Source organism: Molossus molossus, unplaced genomic scaffold (genome assembly GCF_014108415.1).
Source record: "Molossus molossus isolate mMolMol1 unplaced genomic scaffold, mMolMol1.p scaffold_m16_p_10, whole genome shotgun sequence".
Lineage (NCBI taxonomy): Eukaryota > Metazoa > Chordata > Mammalia > Chiroptera > Molossidae > Molossus > Molossus molossus.
In genome coordinates this window covers 21,512,285-21,537,831 of record NW_023425345.1, presented here as the reverse complement: position 1 = coordinate 21,537,831, position 25,547 = coordinate 21,512,285, and the positions used below count along the sequence as shown (strand labels likewise).

Genomic DNA, 25,547 nt, shown 5'->3' with positions numbered 1-25,547 from the left:
CCACCAAATGCAGGCAAGGCAGACAGACTTCATTTAAATCAGAAGTTAGCTAAGCTTTCAAGCCATTTACTCAGCCACTGTCTTACTTCTTATATCTCTACACTGTAGAAATTGCTGCCTCAGCCTGCCCAGCCCATTCCCAGCTTCAAACTGCGCAGGACTCTAGCTGCCTGGAGATCATCCAGGTGGTGGCAACAGATGCCCTCCTCCCTCATGGTATTTTATCTTCTTTCCAATGAAAGTATTACATAAGCACTAAAAGAAATTGGAAATTACAGAAAAGTATGACAAAATGGAGAAAAGCACTCATAATCTTCACACTTTTAGCATATTGGGATATTCTCTTATTCTCTTGTCAATGTATTTCTTATTTTTTATATTTTTTTTAAATTCTAATATGGCCATAAACATTTATTTTCAAATATAGATATTTGTTTATATTTTTTTAATTTTCTCCAGGATAGTAACCCATGTTGATACAGGTCTGCATATAGTCCTGAGAAAGCCAGGTGGAGCCAAATGAAAACCTTTAAAAGAATTGAAAAAAAACCATAAAAATTATCCCATGTAATTCACAAAACAATACCAAACAATGACATAGCATCCCCTATTTTTTTATAGAAGTACACAAGTGTAAAAAATGCATGACTATTAAACACCTGTCTGTCCTGCTAAACCATAAGCTCATGAATACAGGACCCTGTTCATCTTACTCAAAGTACCTGGCAGGGATTAGGTGCTGAGTAATTCCTAGACAGAGAGGTAACCAATATACCAGTGAGAATTGGAAAGGTAAAGAGAAAAGTGGAAAACTGTTGAATACCAATTCTCCAAACACCAACCCACCTCCCAACACCCCAACTTCACACCTGGCAGCAGAACTCAGACCCATGTCAGTTCCATTTATTCTTCATACAAATATTTTACAGTTTTATTTTAAAATCATTTACACATATTCATACAAAGAAAAATAAATTTCAGGATGGAACCTTGAGACCATGGTAAATTTAAAAACAAAATCTCTCTGATCATTAGCTACTGAAGACAAGACAAGAGGCTCAGCAGTCATTTCTGGGGGTTAGTGTAGCTCCCAAGAAGGGCACAGCTCAGAAGAATCCAAGCTGCTCCCTCATCTTCCCTCTATCCTCACCTTGAGGAGGTACTACAGGGGAAAAGAATTTTTTGACACTCTCCCCTAGAAATATTTTAAGACATATAGCAAAGACCTAAGGTAACAGTGAATCCCCTCTTTGCTAGGAATTTGGCAAGATGGCAATTTCTGAGCCAACATTCTAGAAGAGCTACTCACTCAATTCATAGTCACAGGTCTAAGAGGAGGGACTGCTGCACTCACCACATCCCTGGTCCTGCTGCTCTGTCCTCCCACCAAAGGCCATAGAACAGAGACCTTGATCTGACCCCATCTGGTCCCTTCTAGGCTAATTCCACAAATGAGGCATCCTGCTACCCAACATCCAAACACTCTGTGCAGCAATTGACCCTGGCAGCTCTTGAGGACCCCTAGATAGCGATGCCAGCATTACTGGTGTACAGCATCATACCCAGGGAATCCAAGCGACCACCAGAAGAGGTCCAAGAATGACAGAACTAAGAGCACCCCTACCAAAACTCGGCTCGGTTGAGCCAAATCAACATTTAAATCTAACAGGCCAATTCCTGCCATCCCATCCTAGATATAGTCATCACAGCAGTGCACGGTAGAAGAACATTCTACACATAATTGCCCAAGGAAGCTGTATGTGCTATTATCAATTCCAAGTAAAAGAGGAGGTGGTGGGAGACAAACATTACAAATATGGTAGACCCTATCAGAAATGGCAGCTGATAACAACAGTTACCCTATTACCTCTGGGTCCTACCCAAAAAGCAGCACCAAGAAAGGGCATGATGAGCAGAGAGATCTGTAGCTGGATGTGCAGCCCTTGAATTACCAAGGGACTCAGATATAACACAGCTCATTTTCCTACAATTATGCAGGAACTAGAACAAAGACTACCCACCCCTACATTGAGGCCACTCCTGAGAGGCCATACCGCTTATGATCATCAGCCCAACCCCTTGGTAGGCCCATTTGGGGAGAGGGAGTCACATCCAGAGCGGGGACCCCTCCAAGCAGACACTCACAGGGCAGCCCATCCCACTGTCACTGAGGCAGGCCAAACATAGCTAAGAGGGTGGACAGATCCCGGGCATCAGCTGCCCCATAGGCATCGCTCTGGCCTAACATAGACAATGCCAAACGCAAGGTGCTCCAGATGTTCTCTGACATGGCACCCCCTTCACCCCGAGGGCCCCGGCTTTTCCTCTGCATGTTCAAGGCCTCCAAAAAGTGTTCCACAGCCTCCCTGTAGGGAACAAGAATGAGAACTAGTGAGCAGAATAGCAAGGAAGGAGGTAGGTCAGCTGGTACAGGGAGAAAGAACACTGGGGCTGATTAATCAAATAACAGGAGCTAGGGCCAAAGGCAGGGAGAAAAAATTCATTCATTCATAACTCAATAGATACTCTCACCGGTGAGCCCCAAGGTTGATGCAGCTGATTCCCAGGTTATAGCGGGACCGTATATAGCCTGGCTGTAGCTCGAGAGCCCGACGGTATGCAGCTACTGCTTCTTCACTCTGGTTTCCATTGGCCAGGGTGGCCCCTAGCTTATTCCACAGCAGATAGTCCTGGGATAGGGATGGAGAGGGGTTAGGAACATAAGCCAGGCTCAGATCATATTCTGCCCACTCCTCTCCCTGGTTCACCAATCTGTTTAGCTAATATATGTTACAATCCCATTCCTTCCTCAACAGATCATTGTGTGGCTCAATATAACCACTCTCACCATATAGACTTCCTTAAGTTCAGATAACCCTACATACCAACCCTTCTCTATGCCCAATTCTCACAAGGTAATCTGTACACAGAAAATGGAATGAAATATCCTCATGACTCTCAATAAATGAAAAAGGTCCCAATAAATGATTCTTCCATAAGATAACAGAGTTACATCTTATATCCATTCCTCCCCTGAGACTCACATTGGGACGAACACTGAGAGCAGCTGTGAAACAGTCCACTGCCTTGTCATACTCCCCACTCAGGTTGAAAAGGACCCCCAACCCACACTGCACATCAGGGTCAATGGATGTAGGGTCCAGGCGCACAGCTGCCAAGAAGAGCTCTTTCACTTCAAGAAATAGGGAGCTAGAAAAGAGAAAAATATGGATGAATATGTCTATATTCCTACCCCTCCAAAATACTTCCTTAATTAGTCACTCATATCCCAGAGATTCATCCATCTATCAGCCATCCCTCCTACTCTACTCCCAAATTCCAATTTACAAACCTGTTTTTCTGTCCCCTCCCAGCATCATACTGTAGAATGCAGACCTCATTCAAGTAGACCCTGGGTCTCCTATCCCACTCTTAGATCCTTCGAAGCATCTCAATCTATCCCAACATCCAAAATCAAGGTTCTCCTCCTAATCAGGTTACCATTTTCACCCCAGGAACTCCTCACTCACTCAGACAACAGAGATCCCAGGATGCGCTTGCTGGGGCCCAGTCCTGCGCCACTGGCCCCTTCTTCCCCAGGCACCACCAGATGGGCATAGGCTGGTGTGTAGCGCAGCCAGTCTCGCAGGGTTTCACAGGCCTGTCGCTGCAGAGACTCATTGGTGAAGCTCACAGCCAGCGCCATCAGTGCTGTCCGGTTATCTGGCTTGAGCTCCAGACACCTGTTTGGACAGAGACGGGCAGAGCTGGTACTGCTGTGACACTGGCACCCATCAGCACCCTGGGATCCAAGCCAAGCTTTGGAATGCAGTCACGATGGCCTCACCTGCCAACTCCCTCATATTAAGATACAGAGGAATCCTCGACATGTAAGTTATTAATAAAGTTACAGATCTGAGAAAGGGAACATTTTAGCAGCCAAGGAACCAGCCAGGGTCCCACAAATAAAACCAAAAGCTGTTGAAGGAATGGAACCAGTTATCTCCAATTCACTCCAAACCTCAGTTTCAATCATGAGACACACTCTTGTTAGTGTAGTGGCCAGAAAGAAGACAAGGATCTGGATCTGGGCTCTTATCATCCTAAAGGCTATTTGGAGAGCCCTGGAACCACCTCACCCCACCTTGCAGTGTACTCACTTCCGCAGCGCGCTGATGGCTAATAGTTCCTGTTCATTCTCTGCCTGGGTGGTACCCAGATACTGCCAAGCCTAGAGAGAAGTCGACAGATTCCATCACCCCTGTATTCACCTTTCCATGCTCCCTTCCTCTGGCTCCCCTCCACTCACAATCTCACTTGCACCCCCCACCACAGGCCATCACACAGGGCCTAATCCCTCTGTACTATTTTTTGGGGCCTCCCTCAAAACTGGAGGAAGCAGTCTCTAACTTCAGGTCAGACTAATGAGTCACTCACCTCCATGTGCTTAGGATCCTGCTGCACAGCCGCCTCAAAAAGTAACACAGCATTCGGCAGGTCCCCGTCCTGAAGTCGCCGCAGCCCTTCCTCGAAAGGCTGCGGGTGGTCACGCAGGGGGTTCTCCTCCTCGAACTGGTACCCCTGCAAGGAAGAGAAGCCAAGTGAGAAACCATATGAGAAGGAGCCATCACAAAGCAATATGGAAAGGAAGTGACAACCAAGACAGAGGTGAAGAAGTTGAAGGCCTCCAAAAAGGTATCTGAATAAATGCTAGAAAATTTTCCATATTAATAAGGAGATTACCTATGACTATAATAAAATCATTCCATTTTGTGCCCACACTTCTATCTCCTGTTCACAATAACTGGAAAGCTAGGCTAGTCTACGAAGTCTGATCCATGCCAGGAATAAGCTTATTTTAGGAACCCTTTATAGGCCTGGATTTCCACATCCTTGACTTCTCACCACTGAACAGAACACATGTTTTACCAGGATTTGTTTACAGTAATGAGATAAGCTCTTCTTAGCTATTCAAAGGACAATTCTCATTATCCTGCAATAATGTGATAATGTATGAAGGAAAGGCAATTTGGAGTCAGAGACACTGCTATTCAAATGCAACTCTTACCTAGTTCATGGAGTCATCGTGGGCAATGACGAGATAGCATGTGTTGAAGCACTTGGAAAATTTTAATATGTTCCCCAATTTCATTCTTAAAAGTTATTAATATTAATCTATATCTGATAGTAAATGAAAGCTAGATCCTAAAATCCTGAGGGTAGAAATTTATCAGAAAGACACAGTTCCCTTCTAGTTGAAGAGTTCTCATTTGAGGGAAGAGTTATGATACTCTGTGCAAAGTTTTGTCTAGTGGTGTTTCATGTTTGGCAAAGCGGTAAAAAGGTAAAATGATAGTCAATAATGAGCCATATGACTTGGAACAAGCAAATAAAATGTTCCTTCTTGGAGATTAAATGGTTACCATCACAAAACAATATACCAGAATGACAACAAGATGCAAAATACCAGGTAGGGCCCTTCTACACGTAGTTAAGGACAAATGAGAATGCAAGTATACATAACAAACATATAAGTAAGGCCTTTTACACCATTATTGTAAAACTGTTTAAGAATCAGAAATACTTAAATCTTACCAAAAAGTTCTAAACCATTAACATCATCAGATGCAAATTATTTGTGACAAATAAAATTAAATAATTACAATAGAGGTTTAAGAAGCAAGATATAACTTCTGGTCAAGATGGCAGCTTAGGTAAACGTGGTACTCACCTCCTCCCACAACCACATCAAAATTACAACTAAATTACAGAACAACCATCATTCAGAACCATCTAAAATCGAGTTGAATGGAAATCTTACAACCAGAGATTTAAAAAAGTCACAGCGAGACTGGTAGGAGGGGCGGAGGGGCGGATGGGCTGGTCCCACACCCACGTGTGGCGGATAAAAATCAGGAGAAACACCTCGGCTATAAAAGTCCTTGCTGAGGAGCGAGGGGTCTCTGTCCCACACCGGGCGCCCGGCTCAGGGTTGCAGTACTAGGAAGAGAGGTCCCCATAACTTTGGCTGTAAAAACCAGTAGAAACTAAGGCTGAGGGAGGCTGAGGCTTCTACAGCCCCAAGCAGCTCCTCTTAAAGGGCCCACGCATGGACTTACTCAGACTCGCTCCTTCTGGACTCCAGCACTGGGGAGGCAGCTTGAAAGGCACCAAAGTCATATGGGGAAGAACTGAGTTGTTTGGCACTGGGGCGAGGGCTGGAGGGGCAGCTTTCTCCTGGACATACTTGCTGTTGTTGGCCATTGTTCCTTCAACCCTTCCATCAGCTCTTCCCCCCGGTTGGCAGATGGCCACCATATCTGGGACTCCAGCAACCAGGCTCACACTGTTAGTCCTACCTTGGTGATTCCCTGAGGTTCTGCCCGACCCAACTTTCAGGCCCACCCAAGCTATTTCCAATGGCTTTATCACAGGATTGGCCTGTCTTGGATCCTGCTTCAGATTTTCCTAAATTCTTTCAGATAAGCAGCATCTGGTCTCAGTGAGACCCATACCTCTCGCTAAGTGACCCCAGGCCTGGCATTAGAAGCAGCCAAACTTGGTTCACAACTTGGCTTTGCCTGGGCACCTCCAAGCCCAGCACAAGAAGGTGCCACCTGAAGATCACTTTATACTTATGCTAGGTGGCCCCAGGTAAAACACAGGCAGTGGCTCACCCTGCCCCACAGCTGATCCTCCAAGGTAATCAGAGGCCAGTGGTCAGTGGGCACAGCCAGTCCTTGCAGCTGATCAGCCTGAGTAAATCCCTCCTACTGATGTGCCAACAGCAATCAAGACTCAATTACAACAGAAGGGTATACAGTCCACACCAGGAGTGCAACTCGAGGGCCCAGCTGGGGTGACCAGGAAGTCTGTGCCACTGGACCCTACAGGACACCTACTACAATAGGCCACCCTACAAAGCCTAGGAGACATAGCAACTCTACCTAATACATAGAAACAATCACAGGGAAGCAGCCAAAATGAGGAGACAAAGAAACATGTCCCGAGTGAAAGAACAGAACAAAATTCCAGGAAAAAAACTAAACAAAATGGAGATAAGCAATCAGACGCAGAGTTCAAAACACTGGTTTTAAGGATGCTCAAAGAACTTAGTGAGAACTTCAAGGAACTTAGTGAGACCTTCAAAGAACTTAAGGAGAACTCTAAGGAACATCAACAACATGAAAAAGGACCAGACAGAAATGAAGAATACTCTAACTGAAATAAAGAATAATTTACAGGGAATCAATAGTAAAGTAGGTGATGCCAAGAAGCAAACCATCAAATGGGAATATAAGGAATCAAAAAAACACCCAGTCAGAACAGCAAAAAGAAAAAAGAATCCAAACAAATGAGGAGAGTGGACTTCCGGTCAAGATGTCGGTGTAGGTAAACGCAGTATCGCGTCCTCCCACAACCACATCAAAGTTACAACTAAACTACAGAACCATCATTCAAAACCGCCTGAAATCAAGCTGCATGGAAGTCCTACAACTATGGAATTAAAGCAGCAGCCACATCCAGACTAGTAGGAGGGGCGGAGGCACAAGGGGCAGAGGCACCACGGGCTGGTCCCACACCCACCTGTGGCAGATAAAAATCAGGAGGATACTTCAGCTGGGAAGGCCCTCCCTGAGGACTGAGGGGGTCCCTGTCCCACACCAGGTGCCCCGCTCAGGGTTCCAGTGCCAGGAAGAGTAGTCCACATAACTTCTGGCTGGAAAAACGAGTGGGAACTAAGGCTCAGGGAAGCTGATGCAGCTGGAGCCCCAGGCAGCTCCTTAAAGGGCCCGCGCATGGACTTATCGGACTCACTCCTCTAAGTTTGGAGGGGAGGCAGCTTGAGAGGCAGCTTGAGAGGCAGCTCGAGAGGCACCAGAGACACACAGGGAAGAAGTGAGCTGTTTGGCACTGGAGCGAGGGCTGGAGAGGGGCTTCTCTCCAGGACAAACATGCTGTCAGAGGCCTTTGTTCCTTTGGTGATCCCTTCCGTGGGGCGGCAGAGAGCCGCCTTATCTGGGACTCCAGCAACCTGGCTCACACTGGTAGCCCCGCCCTGGTGATTCCCTGAGGCCCCGCCCCACCACACCCAACTTTCAGGCCTGCCCAAGCTGTTGCCACTTGCTTAACCATAGGATTGGCCTGTCTTGGATCCTGCTTCAGGTTCCTAAATTCTTTCAAACAAGCAGCATCTGGTCTCAGAATGCCCCATACCGTTCTTTAAGTAATACACAGAAACAAACACAGGGAGGCAGCCAAAATGAGGAGACAAAGAAACAGGTCCCAAATGAAAGAACAGAACAAAACCCCAAGAAAAGAACTAAGCAACCTAACAGATGCTGGGTTCAAAATACTGCTTATAAGGATGCTCAACAAACTTAGTGAGAACCTCAGTGAACTTAGTGAGGGCCTCAAGAGCATAAAAAAGGACCAGTCAGAAATGATGGATGCACAGTCAGAAATGAAGGAGGCATTAAGTGAAATAAAGAATAATTTACACAGATTCAATAGTAGAGTACATAAATCCAAGAAGCAAACCATTGATTTGGAATATAAGAAAGCAAAAACACCCAATCAGAACAGCAAAAAAGAAAAAAGAATCCAAAAAAATGAGGATAGTGTAAGGAGCCTCTGGAACAACTTCAAGCGTGCCAACATTCGCATCTTGGGGGTGCCAGAAGGAGAAGAGCGAGAACAAGAAATTGAAAACCTGTTTGAAACAATAATGGCAGAAAACTTTCCTAACTTGGTGAAGGAAACAGACATACAAGTCCAGGAAACACAGAGAGTCCCAAACAAGATGAACCCCAAGAGACCCACACCAAGACACATCATCATCAAAATGCAAAAGGTTAAAGACAAAGAGAGACTCTTAAAAGCAGCAAGAGAAAGGCAGCTAGTTACCTACAAGGGAGTTCCCATAAGGCTGTCAGATGATTTCTCATAAGAAACTTTGCAGGCCACAAGGGAGTGGCAAGAAATATTCAGAGTGATGAAAAGCAAGAACCTACAACCAAGAATACTCTATCCTGAAAAGCTGTCATTTAGAATCGATGGCCATATAAAGACTTTCCCAGACAAGAAAAAGCTAAAGGAGTTCATCACCACCAAACCGTTATTGTATAAAATGATGAAGGGTCTTTTTGAAGAAAAAGATAAAATATATGAACAAACAAAATGGCAATGAATACATATCTATCAAGAGTGGAATCTACAGACAAAATGAACAGGCAGAACAGAAACATTCTCATAGATACAGAGAACATTCTGTTGGTTGCCAGATGGGAGGGGGGTTGGGGGAATGGGGGAAAAAGGTGAAGGGATTAAGCAGTACAAATTCATTGCTAGACTGACAAACCTCAAAGGGAAAGGGGTTGGGGGGTGGGAAGAGATAAACCAAAGAATTTATATGCATAACCAATGGACACAGACAATAATGTGGGGAAAGGCGGGAGGGGGCGGGAATGGGGAGGAGGGGGTCAATGGGGGAAAAATAAGGAATATCTGTAATACATTCAACAATAAAGATTTTAAAAAATAATTTTAAAAAAATGAGGAGAGTGTAAGGATAGTGTCCTCTGGGACAACTTCAAGCACAGCAATACTCACATCATGGGGGTGCCAGAAGGAGAAGAGAGAAAGCAAGAAACTGAAAACCTGTTTGAAACAATAATGACAGAAAACTTCCCTAACTTGGTGAAAGAAACAGACATACAAGTCCAGGGAGCACAGAGAGTCTCAAACAAGATGAGCCCAAAGGGTCCACACCAGGACACATCATCATCAAAATGCCAAAGGTTCAAGACAAAGAGAGAATCTTAAAAGCAGCAAGAGAAAAGCAGTTTGTTACCTACAAAGGAGCTCCCATAAGACTGTCAGCCAATTTCTCAAAAGAAACTTTGCAGGCCAGAAGGGAGTGGCAAGAGATATTCAAGGTGATGAAAAGCAAGAACCTACAACCAAGATTACTCTATCCTGCAAAGCTATCATTTAGAATCGATGAACATATAAAGAGTTTCCCAGACAAGAAAAAGCTAAAGGAGTTCACCACCACCAAACCACTATTATATGAAATGTTGAAGGGTCATCTTGAAGAAGAAGAAAAATATGAATAATAAAATGGCAATTAATACATATCTATCAACAATTGAATCTACGAACAAAATGAGCAAGCAGAACAAAACAGACTCCTAGATACAGAGAACTTTTTGTTGCTTGCCAGATGGGAGAGGAATGGGTGAAAAGGATGAAGAAATTAAGAAGTACAAATTGGTTGTTAGACTGATGAACCTCAAAGGGAAAGGGGGAGGAAAGGGGAAAGGAGATAAACCAAAGAACTTCTATGCATATATGCATAACCAATGGACACAGTTTGGGGAAGGCAGGAGGGTGTGAGATTGGGGAGGGGGGATCAATGGGGGAAATAACGGGGGACATCTGTAATACATTCAACAATAAAGATAAGTTAAAAAAAAAGAAGAAGAAGAAGAAAGACATAGGCCTGGCCAGTGTGGCTCAGTGGACTGGGTGTTGTCCCATGGACTGAGAGGTCCCGGTTTGATTCCCGGTCAGGGCATATGCCCAGGTTTCGAGCTCGATCCCCAGTAGGGAGCCTGCAGGAGGCAGTCAATTGATGTTTCTATCTTTCTCCCCTTCTCCCTTCCTCTCTAAAAAAAAAAAAAAGTCAATAAAAATGTATTTTTTAAAAAAAGAAGCAAGATATATACAAGATGGATTTGGGGTAAATGTATGAAAAGCATATTCATGTCAATAATAGGTAATGTTCCTGAGACATCTCTGTACAATAAGAAATCGCAGAAGGTAGAAAATGACCCTATACCAGGCATCAACAAGCCTTTTCTGTAAAGGGCCAGGTAATATTTTCTCACAACTACTCAACTCCACCATTGTAGTGAGAAAGTAGCCACAGATGTATTTAAATAATTAAGCGTGGATTATATAATTTTCATATGTCACAAAATATTACTACTTTCCATTTTTTTCAACCACTTAAAAATGTTAAAACATTCTCAGTTCACAGGCCATATAAAAGAGGTGGCAGGTCAGATTTAACAGTGGGTCATAGTTTGCCGACGCCCACTTTAGACTATTAAAGTTCCAACAAAATAAATCCTTCTGTATTCATCCTCAACTATTGTCCATCACCAGTCCATGTCTTAAACCAGCCAGTAGGAAACAGTGATCATTGTCATCTAAACACAATTTCCCAATAAAAGAAACTCCTACCTCTCAGAGCTACTGAAAGCATCAAGTGAGAATATTCACCAAAGCCTTACCAAAAAGCTTAAAATACTATTCCTAAATAGGTATTATCCTCAGCAGACAATGCAAGTCAGTGCCATCATGTAGCAACCACAGGGTTCTCCAAGTATCCTCCTGTTTATGCTATCTATCCTCCTTGAGATTTTATCAAATGCTAATCAAAGAGAATTTTTTTTAATTAGAATATTGGCTTAGATCAAAGAAAGAGTACTCTAGAGCTATCTTCAACACTACTGCATACCAAAAAGTCTAATTCAAGTCAATCATTGGGTCTGATGATTTTCTGGTCTATTCAAAAATCTCATAGAATCACACTGCAAAAATAGGATGACTACTAAGAGTGTATCCCCTAGCCAGTACGGCTCAGTGGTAGAGCATCAGCCAGCAGACTAATGAGTCACGGGTTTGATTCCAGCCAAGGGCACATACCTCGGCTGCAGTTCATTCCTGGCCCTGGTCCGGGTCATGCATGAAGCAACCAATCAATGTGTCTCTCTCATGTTGATGTTTCTCTCTCTCTCCCTCCCACTCTATCTGAAGACAAACAGAAAAATATCCTCAGGTGAAGATTAAAAAGAAGAAGAAGAATGTATCCCATCACACAAACTTCTCCTTTCTGCTAATAGTATACAATATCTGCTTGAGCTATATATAGGTGTTGTCTTAAAAAATTAAAGGACCATCAATAAAAATTAGTACATTCAGAGACCCATGAGTTTACCTGACAATCAGAGACAGATCCACATTTGGAAAAAAAAAGAACTGACATATTTCAGTAACAAAGCCAGATAAAACCAGGATTGTTCATTATTAGTGAGTAATCAAGTAAAGCATATTTTTGTAAACATCAATGCAAATGTTTCGAATGCTAATTTTGCAGTATCCCAAGGTATCAACATCATCAAATGGGGTTCAAGAATCTAGTTTTTAAGTTTTTAATTTAAAATTTTATTCTGCCTAGCATATTATTAATACGAGTAAAAAAAATGCTAGGAGAAAATGCTGCTTATATGAAACTAGTGCTATGTCTATATCAAAAGCATGGGAAATTTTGTCTAAAACTTTATAACTTGACATTTAAAAGTGAACAGGGCCTATGCAACTTATCAAATTGTTAATACAAATTAATAAAAGTAATAACCTCTAGCCCTGGCCGGTTTGGCTCAGCGGTTAGAGCATCAGCCTGCAGTCCAGAGAGACCGGAGTTCAGTTCCCACTAAGGGCGCATACCTCGGTTGCAGTTTGTCCCCGACCCTGGTTGGTCGTGCAAGTGGCAGCCACTCGATGTGTCCCTTTCACGTCGATGTTTCTCTCTTTCTCTCTCTCCCTTCCACTCTCTCCCTTCCACTCTATCTGAACAAAAAATGGAAAAATGTCCTTGGGTGAGGATAAAAAAAATAGTAATACCTCCAGGTATTTCCTAAAGTTCTCCTTCATCAGAAAGCTGTAGAAGAATATCTTATTATGGTAAAACATAGGGCAGGGTTTCAAAAAATAAACTCTCTTTTCCATTATATTACTGGATAGCTCTCAAGAAATTGGACTGAGATAATAAACAAACTCATATTTCTCTTAGTACTAACTTTTTCATTGGCTTTTTAAAGTTATCCTTGCCTTTTTAAAGTTATCTTGAACTTTGTCTCTATCTCTGCCCAGCTCCCTTATGTTAAGATCTACCTTCAGTATTCTGCCTTCTATCTCAATTCCTGGTTCCAGCCCCTGAGTCCCTCCCCAAACAGATCTGAGCTGAGAAAAAGACATCACTACTCACCTCCCCAGTTCCTATTTTGACTTCTACAAAAGAAAGCAATTCAGCGGTTAGAGCGTCGGCCTGCGGTCCTGAGAGACCCGGGTTCGGTTCCCGCTAAGGGCGCGTACCTCGGTTGCAGTTTGTCCCCGGCCCTGGTTGGTCGTGCGGGTGGCAGCCACTCGATGTGTTCCTTTCGCATCGATGTTTCTCTCTCTCTCTCTGTTCCTCTCTCTCCCTCCCACTCTAACTGAAAAATGTCCTCGGGTGAGGATAAAAAAAAAAAAAAAAAAAAAGAAAGCAATTCTCTCCCTTCCCACTCATGCTTCAATTCAGTAGCTCAATTATCAACCACATCTCCAAATGCCCTACAACCCACAGTAGTGTTTTTTCACAGTGATAACCCTGAAATAACATACACTTCTAAGTCAATAGTATATGCTATATGCAAAATTTGATCATCACCACTGACTGCTGGGAAATTTACCTAACATTTATTTCCTAACATTTATGTTTCTTTTGAAAACACCCTAAATTGGGGCAAGTGGTTTTAATCTCAAGAAATAGATTAAAATTTAAAGTAAGTTTGTGAGTTAAAAAAGCACATAGATATTAAGGTGTGGAAGCACAGAGAGAGTCTACCAACTACCACTCCACACCAAAGGAGTTATCAATCTTCTCATAAATGTTCTCAAGCTCCCAAGCACAGCTCCCTTGTTTGTGCTCTTCCTATATCATGTGCAAACCTCTATCATAGGTATACCATCACTGAATCATTGTTATTTAACAAGGTTGATCTATTAACCTTTATAGCCTAACAATAAAGCATCCTCTCGATTACTAGAGGACAGCAGGGGGAAGGGAATGTTTTAGACTTCCTTTCATGGAAAGGGGCTTACGAAAATAATTACTTAAAAGTGAGTACCCAAATCAGGATTAAAGAAGAAAATCCTGCAATCTGAAAATCTAGTTCTCACCTTATCATAGGAAGCAGTTGTGAGGTCATCATAGTCAGAAAGCCAGGGGTGAGCCTCAGCATCCCGTTTCGCCATCTCCTCCAACTCTGCCTGCAACTTGTCCCAGAAATCGACATCAGACTGTAAGGAAGGCAGATAGACAAACGGGATACATCATGACCACCCCACCCTACCTTCAGCTCCTCTAGAATGATTCCCAAGGCAGTAGTTCTTAAATTTCAATGTGTTTAGGAGCATCTGAAGAGCTTTTTAAAAATGCATATTCTTAGATCCTACCCCCAGATTCTGATTCAGTCGTCTGAGGTGATGCCAGGAATTGACATTTCTGAGAGGCGCCCACCTCACCACAAGCAATTCTGACACAGATGATCCAAGAACTCTATGTTCATCATCTTTGATGTTAACAAACCCACTCGCTCCAATGGAGTCTTTTCTCATGGGGTATCTGCTCCTGAACTACCTGTTCTCACCTCTATAGCTGACTTGGCTCGTTCAAATTCCATATCAAGGGCAGATGTGTTTACTGGTCTTGTGAACTGGTCAACCCAGGCATCTGATGTACCCTGTGACAAAGAAGGATGGTCATACCACCAACAACAACTTTCTACCCACTAAATACCAACTACATACTCACTGAACACCACCAACCTGGACACTTCTGAGAACATTCTCAGAATCCTTTTCCCACCCACTCGGACCTGGATGCTACCAAGATAAGCTGGTAATAAAATCCCTTCCCCATCTGGGACTGCTGAACACTGAACCCAAGGCCCAGGGCACCAGCTGACTCTGAAGTGGAACTGGAAGGTGACAATGTCCTACCTGCTGCTGTATAAACTCTGCTGCCCACTGTTCTGCCTGAGCTCGGCCCGACCCTGCACCGGACTCCAGGGACACCTGCCCCTCACCAATCTGCCGCACGAATTTCAGGAACTGGGGCACAGAGACACACATAGGCCACTTGGGAGAAAACTTCCAGGTGTGCACTCTCAACCATACCCAAGAGGAGCCTGCACTTACCCCTCCCCCAATATCAGGCTGCAAACAAGATATGCTAAAGACTCTCAAAAATGTAAACAGCAAAAAAGAAAGAGATTTCTGGCTCTAAAGATTTGAGAAGGCACAGAAAAGAGAAAGGGTTAGCAGGCAAGGAAATGAGGGAAAGAATGTTAGAGGAAGAAGCAAGATCCAAAGTCTCCATTCTCCAGACAGGAAGGAATGGACCAAGGATCTCATCTCCTTCTCTTTGAACTGAACTGGGGTAAGAGAAGCAAGACCTTTGACTTCCAAGACCAGCTCTGCTGGGCAAAGTAGCAGTGGGCTGTGGCTCACCTCAGAGTTAGCCAATTTGGGGTCATCTACTTTGGCCACAAAGTCACTGGCAGTGTGCTGCAGATCCTCCTCAGGATGATAGTCATCATACCTGGAACAGGTAAGGACAAACTAATTTTACACATTAGTTAGCCATTACCTTCCCCATGCTATTCTTCACTCCCAGCCCATGGCAATCACAGTTCCTATGGGGGGAAAAAGTGTGACAGCACTCTGTTCTCTTGCTTAGGACGTACAAATTCCAATTTACAATAAAGAAGGACATTTGGGCAGAAGTGGTAAAACACTGTTAAATCCTTTTACCTCTCCCTTTCCCAAACATATCTTTTCAGAGAGGAATAGACAGGCTCCAAATTAAAAAGGAAACCGGGTGCATAAGGTAAAGTTACGAACTTTTGGTTAGGACAGTTAGGATTCTTAGAGATCATACAGGTGAAAACCTTAATGTACAAAATGAAGGGGTTGCAAGTTGGTTTGGGATGTGGATGGAGGAGGGTGAGGAGGCTGGGAAAACTGTCCAGTCCTCCCTCCACAGGGATCCATCCCGGAAGAAGCAGCTGCACTCACCAGGGACCAGTGGCAGCTGTTCCCTCAGGCTCTCCCAGCCACAACTTCTCCTCTGACTGTTCCAGATACTCCTCAGCCCAGCGGGCAGGGGACACAGACAAAGGGTCTGCAAGGAGCAGAGAGTTGGGGAAATCACACAGGATTCAGTAAGTGGACAGGGAAAAAGAGTACTAACTTGACCAAACCAAAGCAGACAAAATCCTAATTTATCCCGCAAAGACCCCGGTCAAAAGAAAATATTACTAAAACTTCAATATCCAACCCACTCTCCTAAGGAGCCTGGAATGGAAATTTACTGAGTTGGGACCAGGAGACCAAATAAAAAGCTCGGGAAAGGAGTAAGGACCAAACCTTTGCTTAAAGTGCCAGAAACCTCAATAAGAAATAGCAGGCTCTAGGGCCTCCATCTTCCTCGAAGGCACTGCTGGGAAGCAGCAAGGATCTAAGGGAGGACCGAAGAGCTTGTGTTCCTTAACCAAATCTCTGGTCTGTTCTCTTCACCCTCCCAATGAAAGGAGCCTCGTATCTCACCTTAATATACCTACCAAAAGAATCTGAGAAGAACACTGAGCTAGAATTAAAGACACATGGTTCTACTCTTCTCACTGGATGGTTTGTTTTTTTTTTTCATTTTTTAATTGAGATGTAAAATATAAACATGAGCCCAGACAGTGTGGCTCAGTGGGTGAGCATTGACCCATGCACCAAGAGGTCGCCAGTTTGATTCCTGGTCAGAGCACATACCCAGGTTGTGGGCCCAATCCCCAGTGTGGGGCATGCAGGAGGCGGCTGATCGATGTTCTCTCTCATCAATGTTTCCAACTCTCTCTCCCTCTCCCTTCCTTTCTCTCTAAAATCAATTAAGGAAAAAAAAATACAAACATGAAAGTTCATCAAGTGTACCAAACTTAAGTACACTGCTTCGTTAATTTCTACATATGAATACACTCAAATCACCACCACCCAGGTAAAGATACAGAATATTTACAGTTCCCTCAAAGGTTCCCTCATGCCTCCATCCCCCAGGGATAAACACTATTCTGACTTCAGTCACTTTTGATTAAGTTTTTAAGTCTAATTCTAGAAACTGTCTTAGTCCTAGTGACAAAGGGCACAGTTGCAACATCCAAATAAACATATCAAGGCAACAGATTGAATGAGGGTACTGAGCTGTTTGTTTCTCAATCTCCAGGACTTTGCTCTTTACTATTCTGAGGCCAGGGGATAAAGGCAAAGAAATATTATTCTAGCCCTGGCCAGTTTGGCTCAGCAGTTAGAGCGTCGGCCTGCGGTCCAGAGAGACCCAGGTTCGGTTCCCGCTAAGGGCATGTACCTCGGTTGCAGTTTGTCCCCGGCCCTGGTTGGTAGTGCAGGTGGCAGCCACTCGATGTGTCCCTTTCACATCCATGTTTCCCTCTCTCTCTCTTCTTCTCTCTCCCTCCCACTCTATCTGACCAAAAAAGTGGAAAAATGTCCTCGGGTGAGGATTAAAAAAAAAAAAAATTTTTAAAGAGAAAAATTATTCTAAGGAGCCCTAAAGATAATGTGTAAACAAAGAGAAGGCATGGGCCTGCAGTATTCTGCTCTGCGTCCATATCTTTCCAAACCCGATACTAGGACCGATATCCTGTCTTTGTGTCCAGTTTGAAGATCTGTCACTGCTTTTAATATTGAGGAGTATTACCATTTAGCAGAACTTTATATTCCATTTAACTGAGACTTTGCCTGAATAATTTCAACAAAATAATCTCAAAATCTGAGAAAGTAATGTCAAAATCTAAAAATATAAAGAATCAAGACTCTCAGAATATACCTAATTATAAATAGTATATTACTAATATAATAAAAGATACAGTTGACAATTTTTTGATTATGGACTCTGTCTCTTAACTTCACAGATTCCCAACATTTATATCCAGAATTCCCTCACTAGCTCTCACAGGCAGCGTTTATTTTTCCATTGCCCCAACTAGACTGATGGCTCAACAGTCGAGACCTAATAAGGAAATGCTAAAACACGTAAGACTTTATAATACTTCCCAGTTCCTTTGTCCCATTCTGTTGAAAAATAACCAGTCCCTCCTCCTTACTCTCAACTAGAGTGTTTTACAAAAGCATACTCAGGCCACAAGTGCTCCTTATTGAAAAGACAGTTCCTCAGAAATGCTCCTCTCAAAGACAAGAAGCAACAGAATAAAATACAAAGCACCTGGACTATAAAACAGACATGAGATAACTTAAAAGAAAACCCCTCTAGCGGGGAAAAAAGGAGAAATATCTGTAACAAAAATAAATTAATAAAAATTGGAAGAAAAAAAAAAGAAAATCCCAGAGGTGAGAAAAGACTTCCTCAAATATCTATAATTTGATATTTGGCCATATTAGCCACAAGAATCAGAATTTTCTGGCATTAGAAACCTGCTCCAACAAAGGAATCAAAATAAAATTACCAAAACATACCTTCGCCTTCACAATATTTTTTGAGAAATTCTTACAGAAAATCAGACCCATTTGAACACCTCTGAGATTGAAGCAACTCAGATGGAAAGCCTACAGATGAAAAAGGAATGTCCTAGGTCACATTGATTAGTAGAGTTAAAACCAACAACCTAGCCCGGCCCGTGTGGCTCAGTGGTTGAGCAATGACCCATGCACCAAGAGGTCGCCAGTTTGAGTCCCAGTCAGGGCACATGCCTAGGTTATGGGCCAAATCCCCAGTGAAGGGCATGCAGGGGGCAGCCGATCGATGTTCTCTCTCATGGATGTTTCTCTCTCTCTCCCCCTCTCCCTTCCCTTCTCTCTAAAATCAATAAAGAAAAAAAAAGGTTTTTTAAACAAATAAAAAATAAAACCAACACCTAGATATCAAATATCCAATTCAGAATGTTCATCTCTTTCAATTTCTCATTATGTGTTCATTCCATCTAGGCAGATCTACTCCAAACTCAGAACTTCCTACCCTTATCCACCAAAGTTTCTGTGTTTGCTAAATAAAACAGTAGTAAAGAATGTAGGTTCTAGAGTCAGCCTACCTGCACTCAAATCCCAACTCCACAATTTATTCACCATGCATCTTCAAATTACTTAACCTTCCAAGTTTCTGTTTCCTGATCTATAAAATAGAAACAATAGCTATCTTATAGGCATTGTTAAAAAAGACCAAATGAGCCCTGGCCGGTTTGGCTCAGCAGTTAGAGCATCAGCCCGCAGACCAAAGAGTCGAGTATTCGATTCCTGGTCAATGGCATGCATCTCAATTTCAGGTATGATCCCCGGTCCCAGTCGGGGTCGTGTGGGAGGCAACCAATCAATGTGTCTTTCACAGGATGTTTCTCTTTCTCTCTCTCTACCCCCCCCCCCCCAACCACCACCACCACCACCCATCTAAAAAAAAAAAAAAAAAAAACAATGGAAAAAATATCCTCAGGTGAGGATTTTAAAAAGACCAAATGAGATAATGCATACATAAAACACAAAGTAACAAATATTAGCTATTTCTGTTATAGCTGTCTGCTCATGGCAAACTCACACCAAAAGTAGGAAACATCACAATAAGATTGTTATTCCTTTTATTCCATAGCCTCTTCCTCTGCCATCCAGGGGAGATCTACGGCAATCATCTTCTGCTACTGCTGCCCATTGCTTTTCCTATGAAAGTAGAGGTTTATCTCTCATGATTATCATTGAACCTCACATACCAGGTTAGCTGAGGCTGTTTAAATTCAAAACTCCTTAAAGATGTGTTTCATTCCTAGAGCTGAGCAGTCATGAGATGGAGAATTATTGGCCGCAGAAAATTAGGGTCAGGAGGCAAATTCCATCAAAAAATATAGCAGACTGCCCTGGCCGGTTTGGCTCAACGGTTAGAGCGTCGGCCTGCAGTCCAGAGAGACCCGGGTTTGGTTCTCTTAAGGGCACGTATCTCAGTTGCAGTTTGTCCCCAGCCCTGGTTGGGTTGTTCGGGTGGCAGCCACTCGATGTGTCCCTTTCACATAGATGTTTCTCTCTCTCTCTCTCTCTCTCTGTTCCTCTCCCTCCCTCCCACTCTACCTGAACAAAAAATGGAAAAATGTCCTCAGGTGAGGATAAAAAAAAAAAAAAAGAAAATAAGAAGTTAAAGAATATACCCCTCTCTCATCTCAGTCTACTTATCCATAAAGTAATAGGTAATCTATATCATCAATATAATCATATCGCCCACAAATGTTATAATAAAAATTAATTAGAAAATCAATTTCCTTTCATTCTTTCTCCTAGATCTCATTTCATTCACCAAATAATGGAAATCCACTACATACAAAGCAATATACTGTTGCAATAAGACATGTTTATGAAGGCAGACTCCAAATAGCTCAACTTCTCTTTCCAGCTTCCCGTGTCCCTGCCTCTGTGAAGCAGGCATGGTTACAAAAGAATGTATAAAAAAAGAAGAGCCCTGGTTGGTTTGGCTCAGTGGTTACAGAATTGGCCCGCAGACCAGAGAGGCCTGGGTTCGGTTCCCGCTATGGCCACGTACCTCAATTGCAGTTTGTCCCCGGCCCCAATTGGGGTCATGTGGGTGGCAACCACTCGATGTGTCTCTCTCACATCGATGTTTCTCTCTCTCTCTTCCACCCTCTCTCCCTCCCGCTCTTTCTGAAGATGAATGCAAAAATGTCCTCACGAGTATTAAAAAAAAAAAAAAATTAAAGAAGAAGAAGAGCCCTGGCCTGTTTGGCTCAGCGGTTAAGATTCCTGCTAAGGGCACGTACCTCAGTTGCAATTTGTCCCTGGTCCCAGTTGGGGTCATGTGGGTGGCAACCAGTCAATGTGTCTCTCTCACATCAATATTTTTCTCTCTCTCTTCCTCCCTCTCTCCCTCCTGCTCTATCTGAAAATAAATGCAAGAATGTCCTTGGGTGAGGATAAAAAAAAAAAGAAGAAAAGAGAGGTCTTCCAAAGAAGATTTAACAGATTTAAGGTAAGACAGGTTCAGTATGTTTCTGTAAAGTTGTTTTTCATTTACAGGCTAAGGAAGATTTCAGTGGCTGCAAACAATTCAGGTAATTGTAACAAAAATCTCATCAGGCTCAATGCTTATAGCAGCAATGATTTTTTTTGAGTTGTGAAAAATGACTGATGCCAACACATTACAATAGAAGTCTCTCAGTAATAAAAGACAGCACTTATGTCTAAGGGTTCATATGAAACACTGAGTTTCAGTCTAGTGGAGGGTCTCTGTTACAGCTCAGATTTCTCAATGACAGTGTAATGGTTCTAAGTATGGAGCCTAGAGTCAAACAGACATGAGTTCAAATATCATCTGTTACTGAATGACTTTGGACAGAGTATTTAACCTTTCCAAATCTTAGTTTATTTATCCATAAAATGGGGGTAGGAATACCTATTTTGTAAGTGTTACTGTAAAAATCAAATGGGTTTAAGAATATAACATGTATAGCACTATTAATGAAACCATGAGCACCTACTGTTTACCTTAAACTCCAATTTAAGGGTGGGAAAGGAAGTCATGATAAGAGACCATTAGTTTTTTTTTTTAAACTGATTTTTTTTTTTTAGAGAGAGGGAAACATCAGTGAGAGAGAAACATGGATCAGCTGCCTCCTGCACGCCCCCTACTGGGAATCGAGCCCACAACCCTGGTATAAGCCCTGACTGGGAATCGAACCCACAACCTCAGTGCATGAGAGGATGCTCAACCAACTGAGCCACACCAACCAGGGCTAGACCATTCGCTTTAATTAAAGATGACTTTTAGCTGTTAGATTTTGGAGTTTTCCCTTGTGTGTGGAGGAAACCCTATCTTTAGGAGAATAAAAATTATGGGGGGAGGAATCAATTAGGTCCCATTAATCATCTCAGAAAAATTCAGGAACTATGATGATGTGAGTCTAGAATTTTTGCAACTTTCCATTTGAATTTCTCATTATTCTTGATTCCTTAAATTGGAAAAAGGCTAACAATGCTTCTCTCTAAGAGCAATCAGTACAGAGGAAAACTGAAGAGAATGCCTTTCTTCTATGCCCCTAATCAGACAGGCTTAGGGGGAGAAAAATCAATCTCAAAGGATGCAGTGAGCATAGCTGCTCTCAAAGAGGGAAAATTTAGCTGAGACCCCGAAATGCTGAAGCTGTAGGCCTGGCAGTACTACTGTATAATGGTTAAACCCACAGGGTCTGGAATCATTCAAACCCAAAGTCAAATCCCAAATCCACCACTCACAAAGCTGTGTCACCTTAGGCAAAGTTTTCTATCTATAAACTAGGAATAAAAACAGTAACTATCTCAAGGGTTCTTATGTGGATTAAAAAGGTAATGCATTTAAAGCACTTAACACAACGCCTTTAAAACGTGGTAAATAAACATTGGCTATTATTAATTTTTATTATTATCATCAGGGTATGGTCTTTAACCTCCAAGATCTTATACTTCAGCCCTTGAACTCAACAATTTCACTCTACAAGGCCCAATCCTATTAAAGATGACTTAATGCCAGAATCCCACAGATTATGTTAAATCTCTCTTCACTGCAATCCATCCAATCTCTCCACCAAAGTTCCAGGTAACAAAGAAGTAAACATAACCCTTCCTCCCTCCCTCCCTCCCTTCCTTTCTTCCTTCCTTCCTTTCTTCTTTCCTTCCTCCTTCCCTTCCCTTTCTTTCTTTCTTTTTCTGCCCCCCCCTCTCTCTCCTCATCTTTCTCATCTCTTATCCAGTTCAAACCCAGTCATCTGTTTAATATAAATTTCAATTCCCTATTATCATCACCTAAGGGAAATCAGGTTCAGTGCCCCCATAGAAATGAGTCAAGAATCCAAAAAAGTAATAAGCAGCTGAAATCACTATATACCTTTACATGAATTAGGGTAACAGGGTAAAACACTAATTGCCCCATAGGAACCATTTTAGATTTCCCATGATGAGCCTCACCTGTAACTTCAGAAATGAATTCTTGGGACCAGTCAGTTTCATTATAATCCTGAGTTACATCCACAGCATCTCCAGCTGCAAGAAACTCCTGGGCCCAGTTCTCAGACAAGGCCAAGTCTGCCACACCAGGTGCTTAAGAGAGAAAAGGAGAGAACTAAGAAACAAAAGAAATATATATCATTCTAGCATGCCTAAGGAACCCTGAGTGCACATGAAAACACTGTTCCTTTTTTCTCCTTCTGCATCTCAGTTTCCAAGTGCCAGCAGCGTCCAAATATGGAACCCCCTTGGCTCTATCTGCACAGAAAATGGTGATCTCTCCTCCCACCAGACTCTGGACTCACCTCTCTGGGGTGCCTGGCGGAAGCTTGACTGTTCAATCTCCTGCATCTCTGCCAGGAGGTCATCCATCTTGAAGGTCTGAGGGGCACGGGATACAAGTGGTTCATTCTGGTCCTGGAGGAATTCGGCCACCAACTGTCAGAAGAGAGATGGTGAGATGAACCCAGCAAGAGACAGGCCCATTGGATGGGGGTTACTAATGTCAAATAGAAGAAAAGGAAAACACAAAAACTATAGATTTGGAAATACTCAAGAAATACATTTTTAAAATACAGGAGGTCCAAGGCAAATTTCATTTAGTCAGGAAAGTCCAAAGATTGAAATACGTGTGAGCCAAGTTTAAAGTAAAAACACAACTGGAAAAAGAAAAATGCAACAGAAGAGACTGGTATATTTACCTCATCTTCAGAGGCTACCCCCAAAGGTTTAGCGACCTAAGACAGAAGGGAGAGAATATGGTACAGTGGTGAAGACCAGATACACAAACTAAGTTAAACATGAGTTACAATTCCAGTTCTGCCATTTATATGACCTCGGGCAAATCACAAAACCTCTCTGAGCCTCCATTTCTTCATCTATAAAACGACTGCCTTCATTAATGTAAAAATTCATAGTATTTAGTATACTATTTAGTAAACACTTATTAAGTGGTAACTATTATTTGTAACACAATAGAGCAGTGATTTTCAATCTCTTTTATCTCATGGCACATATAACTAATTACTAAAATTCTGTGGCACACCAAAAAATATATTTGTTGATGTTCTGACAAAAAAAAAAAATAGGTATAACTCTGATTCATCCAGAGCAGACAGCTATTGTTGTTTTGGCTGTTGTCATTTTTTTTTTTCTGACAACCTAAGGGAAAAGAGATCAGTGCCCCTGACTAAAGAGTCAGGTATTGGCTGTTTAAAAATTCTTGCAGCACACCAGTTGAAAATCGCTGCAATAGAGAAAGCAGTTAAATGTACATAGGTACCTTCCATCCCAAGGCACTACTTGGGCTTTCCACCTGAAAAACACTCACCGCCTCGGGGGCCGGGGTTCCTGGTGGCCAGGGACCAGGCCTTAAACCCTCCTGCCGAAGTGCCTTGTCCTGGGTGAAGTGCCCGGCCAGCTTCATGAGCGGGTTGGCACCCCCGCATTCGGCCTCCACCAGCTCCCGCATTGCCATGGTGACCGCCAGCTCTCTGAGGGCAGGGAAGGTTAGGTACTGAGGTCCGGTAGTCAAACCCAACCCACAACTCAGCCCGTATCTGGGGGAGGCAGACAGACGTCTGTCTCAGGTTAGCCACTGGACAGTCTCCACCCCGCGCCTTCTGCTGTAGCCCCCACCTGTCAGGAGTCCGAGATGGGACAGCTGCCCTCCCGCCGCCGCCCCCCACCAAGGGCCAGTTTTCAGCCAGCCCCCACCCCCCCAGCGGCCTCCACGACTGCAGTCTCAGGCGGCGGGACTAGCTGGCAGGCAACCATCAGAGAGGCCTGGACCCCAGGAGACTACGGGGGTACAATTCCGCAACTGGGCTTTACCAGGGCATTGGCAGAGCAGAGTGGGAACGCCGCTGACCGTAACGCCAGTCCCACACATTCCACGGTGCCCGGCGAGCATCGCGGGGGGACCATGGCCTCCCCTGTCACCTGAGCCCCTCCCCCAGCCCCGCCAAGCCAGGCCCACCCCTCCAGCGCTCCGGACCACCCCACCTCCCCCGCCCCAGCCGCAGCTCCAGCCCCGACCCGGGGACCCGGGAGGACACCGCAAGGACGAGGAAATCTCGGTGAACGTGTCCTCGGGTCCCCTCGGCCCTGCGCTCACCGTCGCGCGCCACGCTACACGACCCGCAGGGGCACCAGGTGTGGGCCCGAGTGGGAAAGGAAAAGATGGGGCGGGGAACCAGGGGCGGGGCTCAGGCTTAAAGGGGCCGTGACCGCCGCGCGGCGGTCGCAGCCTCCCAGTAGCTGTTTTAAGGGGCGGGGCCTTGAGACTGCGACGCAGCGTAACGGGAGGAGCCGTAAGCCTTAAAGGGGAAGAGCGCCTTAAAGGGGAAGTCTTGAACAGCTCTTGGAGCTCTTAAAAGGATCTCGGACTCCAGGACTTGTTTGAAAGGAAGCTCAAAGAAGAGTGGAGCTAGGAGGGGCTTTCTTAGCTTTGGTAAAAGCCGATGGCGCGAAACCCTGGGCTCAGTTCATTCTGGCTCTTCCCTGGGGGCGCACTGTGTAACGCGGGAGTTGCGAGGTTCAAAGCCGGGGCCTTCCCTGGCCTTCTAGGCCTGCCCCCTTCTAAATTGCCCCTAACGGCCCATGTCACAGTTTCCATGGAGACAGGGGCCTTTCCCCAAACCCTCTGCTACCTCTGCGTAGTGGGGAAA

The 25,547-nt window shown here is 43.8% G+C and overlaps 1 protein-coding gene across 8 annotated transcripts; it reads right to left on the bottom strand.

The window, feature by feature from the left end:
* Window positions 1-453: 453 nt before the first annotated feature.
* Window positions 454-25,057, bottom strand: PEX5 (peroxisomal biogenesis factor 5). 8 transcript variants are annotated; one of them, XM_036251158.1, is made up of 17 exons: window positions 24,995-25,057; window positions 24,209-24,371; window positions 23,580-23,615; window positions 23,184-23,316; window positions 22,840-22,971; window positions 15,910-16,015; window positions 15,343-15,433; window positions 14,833-14,943; window positions 14,481-14,573; window positions 14,011-14,130; window positions 4,438-4,581; window positions 4,161-4,231; window positions 3,531-3,743; window positions 3,045-3,210; window positions 2,533-2,690; window positions 2,146-2,366; window positions 454-527 (listed from the first exon to the last, which is right to left on the bottom strand). In XM_036251158.1, exons 2-16 carry the CDS (start codon window positions 24,353-24,355, stop codon window positions 2,165-2,167), a joined length of 1,923 nt encoding a protein of 640 aa, XP_036107051.1. In that variant the 5' UTR covers window positions 24,356-24,371; window positions 24,995-25,057; the 3' UTR covers window positions 454-527; window positions 2,146-2,164. The 8 variants fall into 8 exon arrangements, with proteins under 8 accessions (XP_036107051.1, XP_036107049.1, XP_036107055.1 ...); XM_036251156.1 differs by lacking the exon at window positions 454-527 and having other exon boundaries at window positions 579-2,366; window positions 24,209-24,437; window positions 24,995-25,035; XM_036251155.1 differs by lacking the exon at window positions 454-527 and having other exon boundaries at window positions 580-2,366.
* Window positions 25,058-25,547: the final 490 nt, after the last annotated feature.

Excerpts from the sequence above, each read along its gene's own strand:
- PEX5 (XM_036251158.1), bottom strand. The coding sequence starts at position 24,355 with ATGGCAATGCGGGAGCTGGTGGAGGCCGAATGCGGGGGTGCCAACCCG. Across the intron at positions 14,574-14,832 it reads CAGAGTTTATACAGCAGCAG|GGTACATCAGATGCCTGGGT; the intron begins GTAGGACATTGT and ends TCTTTGTCACAG. Across the intron at positions 3,211-3,530 it reads CTGGGATCTCTGTTGTCTGA|CTCCCTATTTCTTGAAGTGA; the intron begins GTGAGTGAGGAG and ends TCTCTTTTCTAG.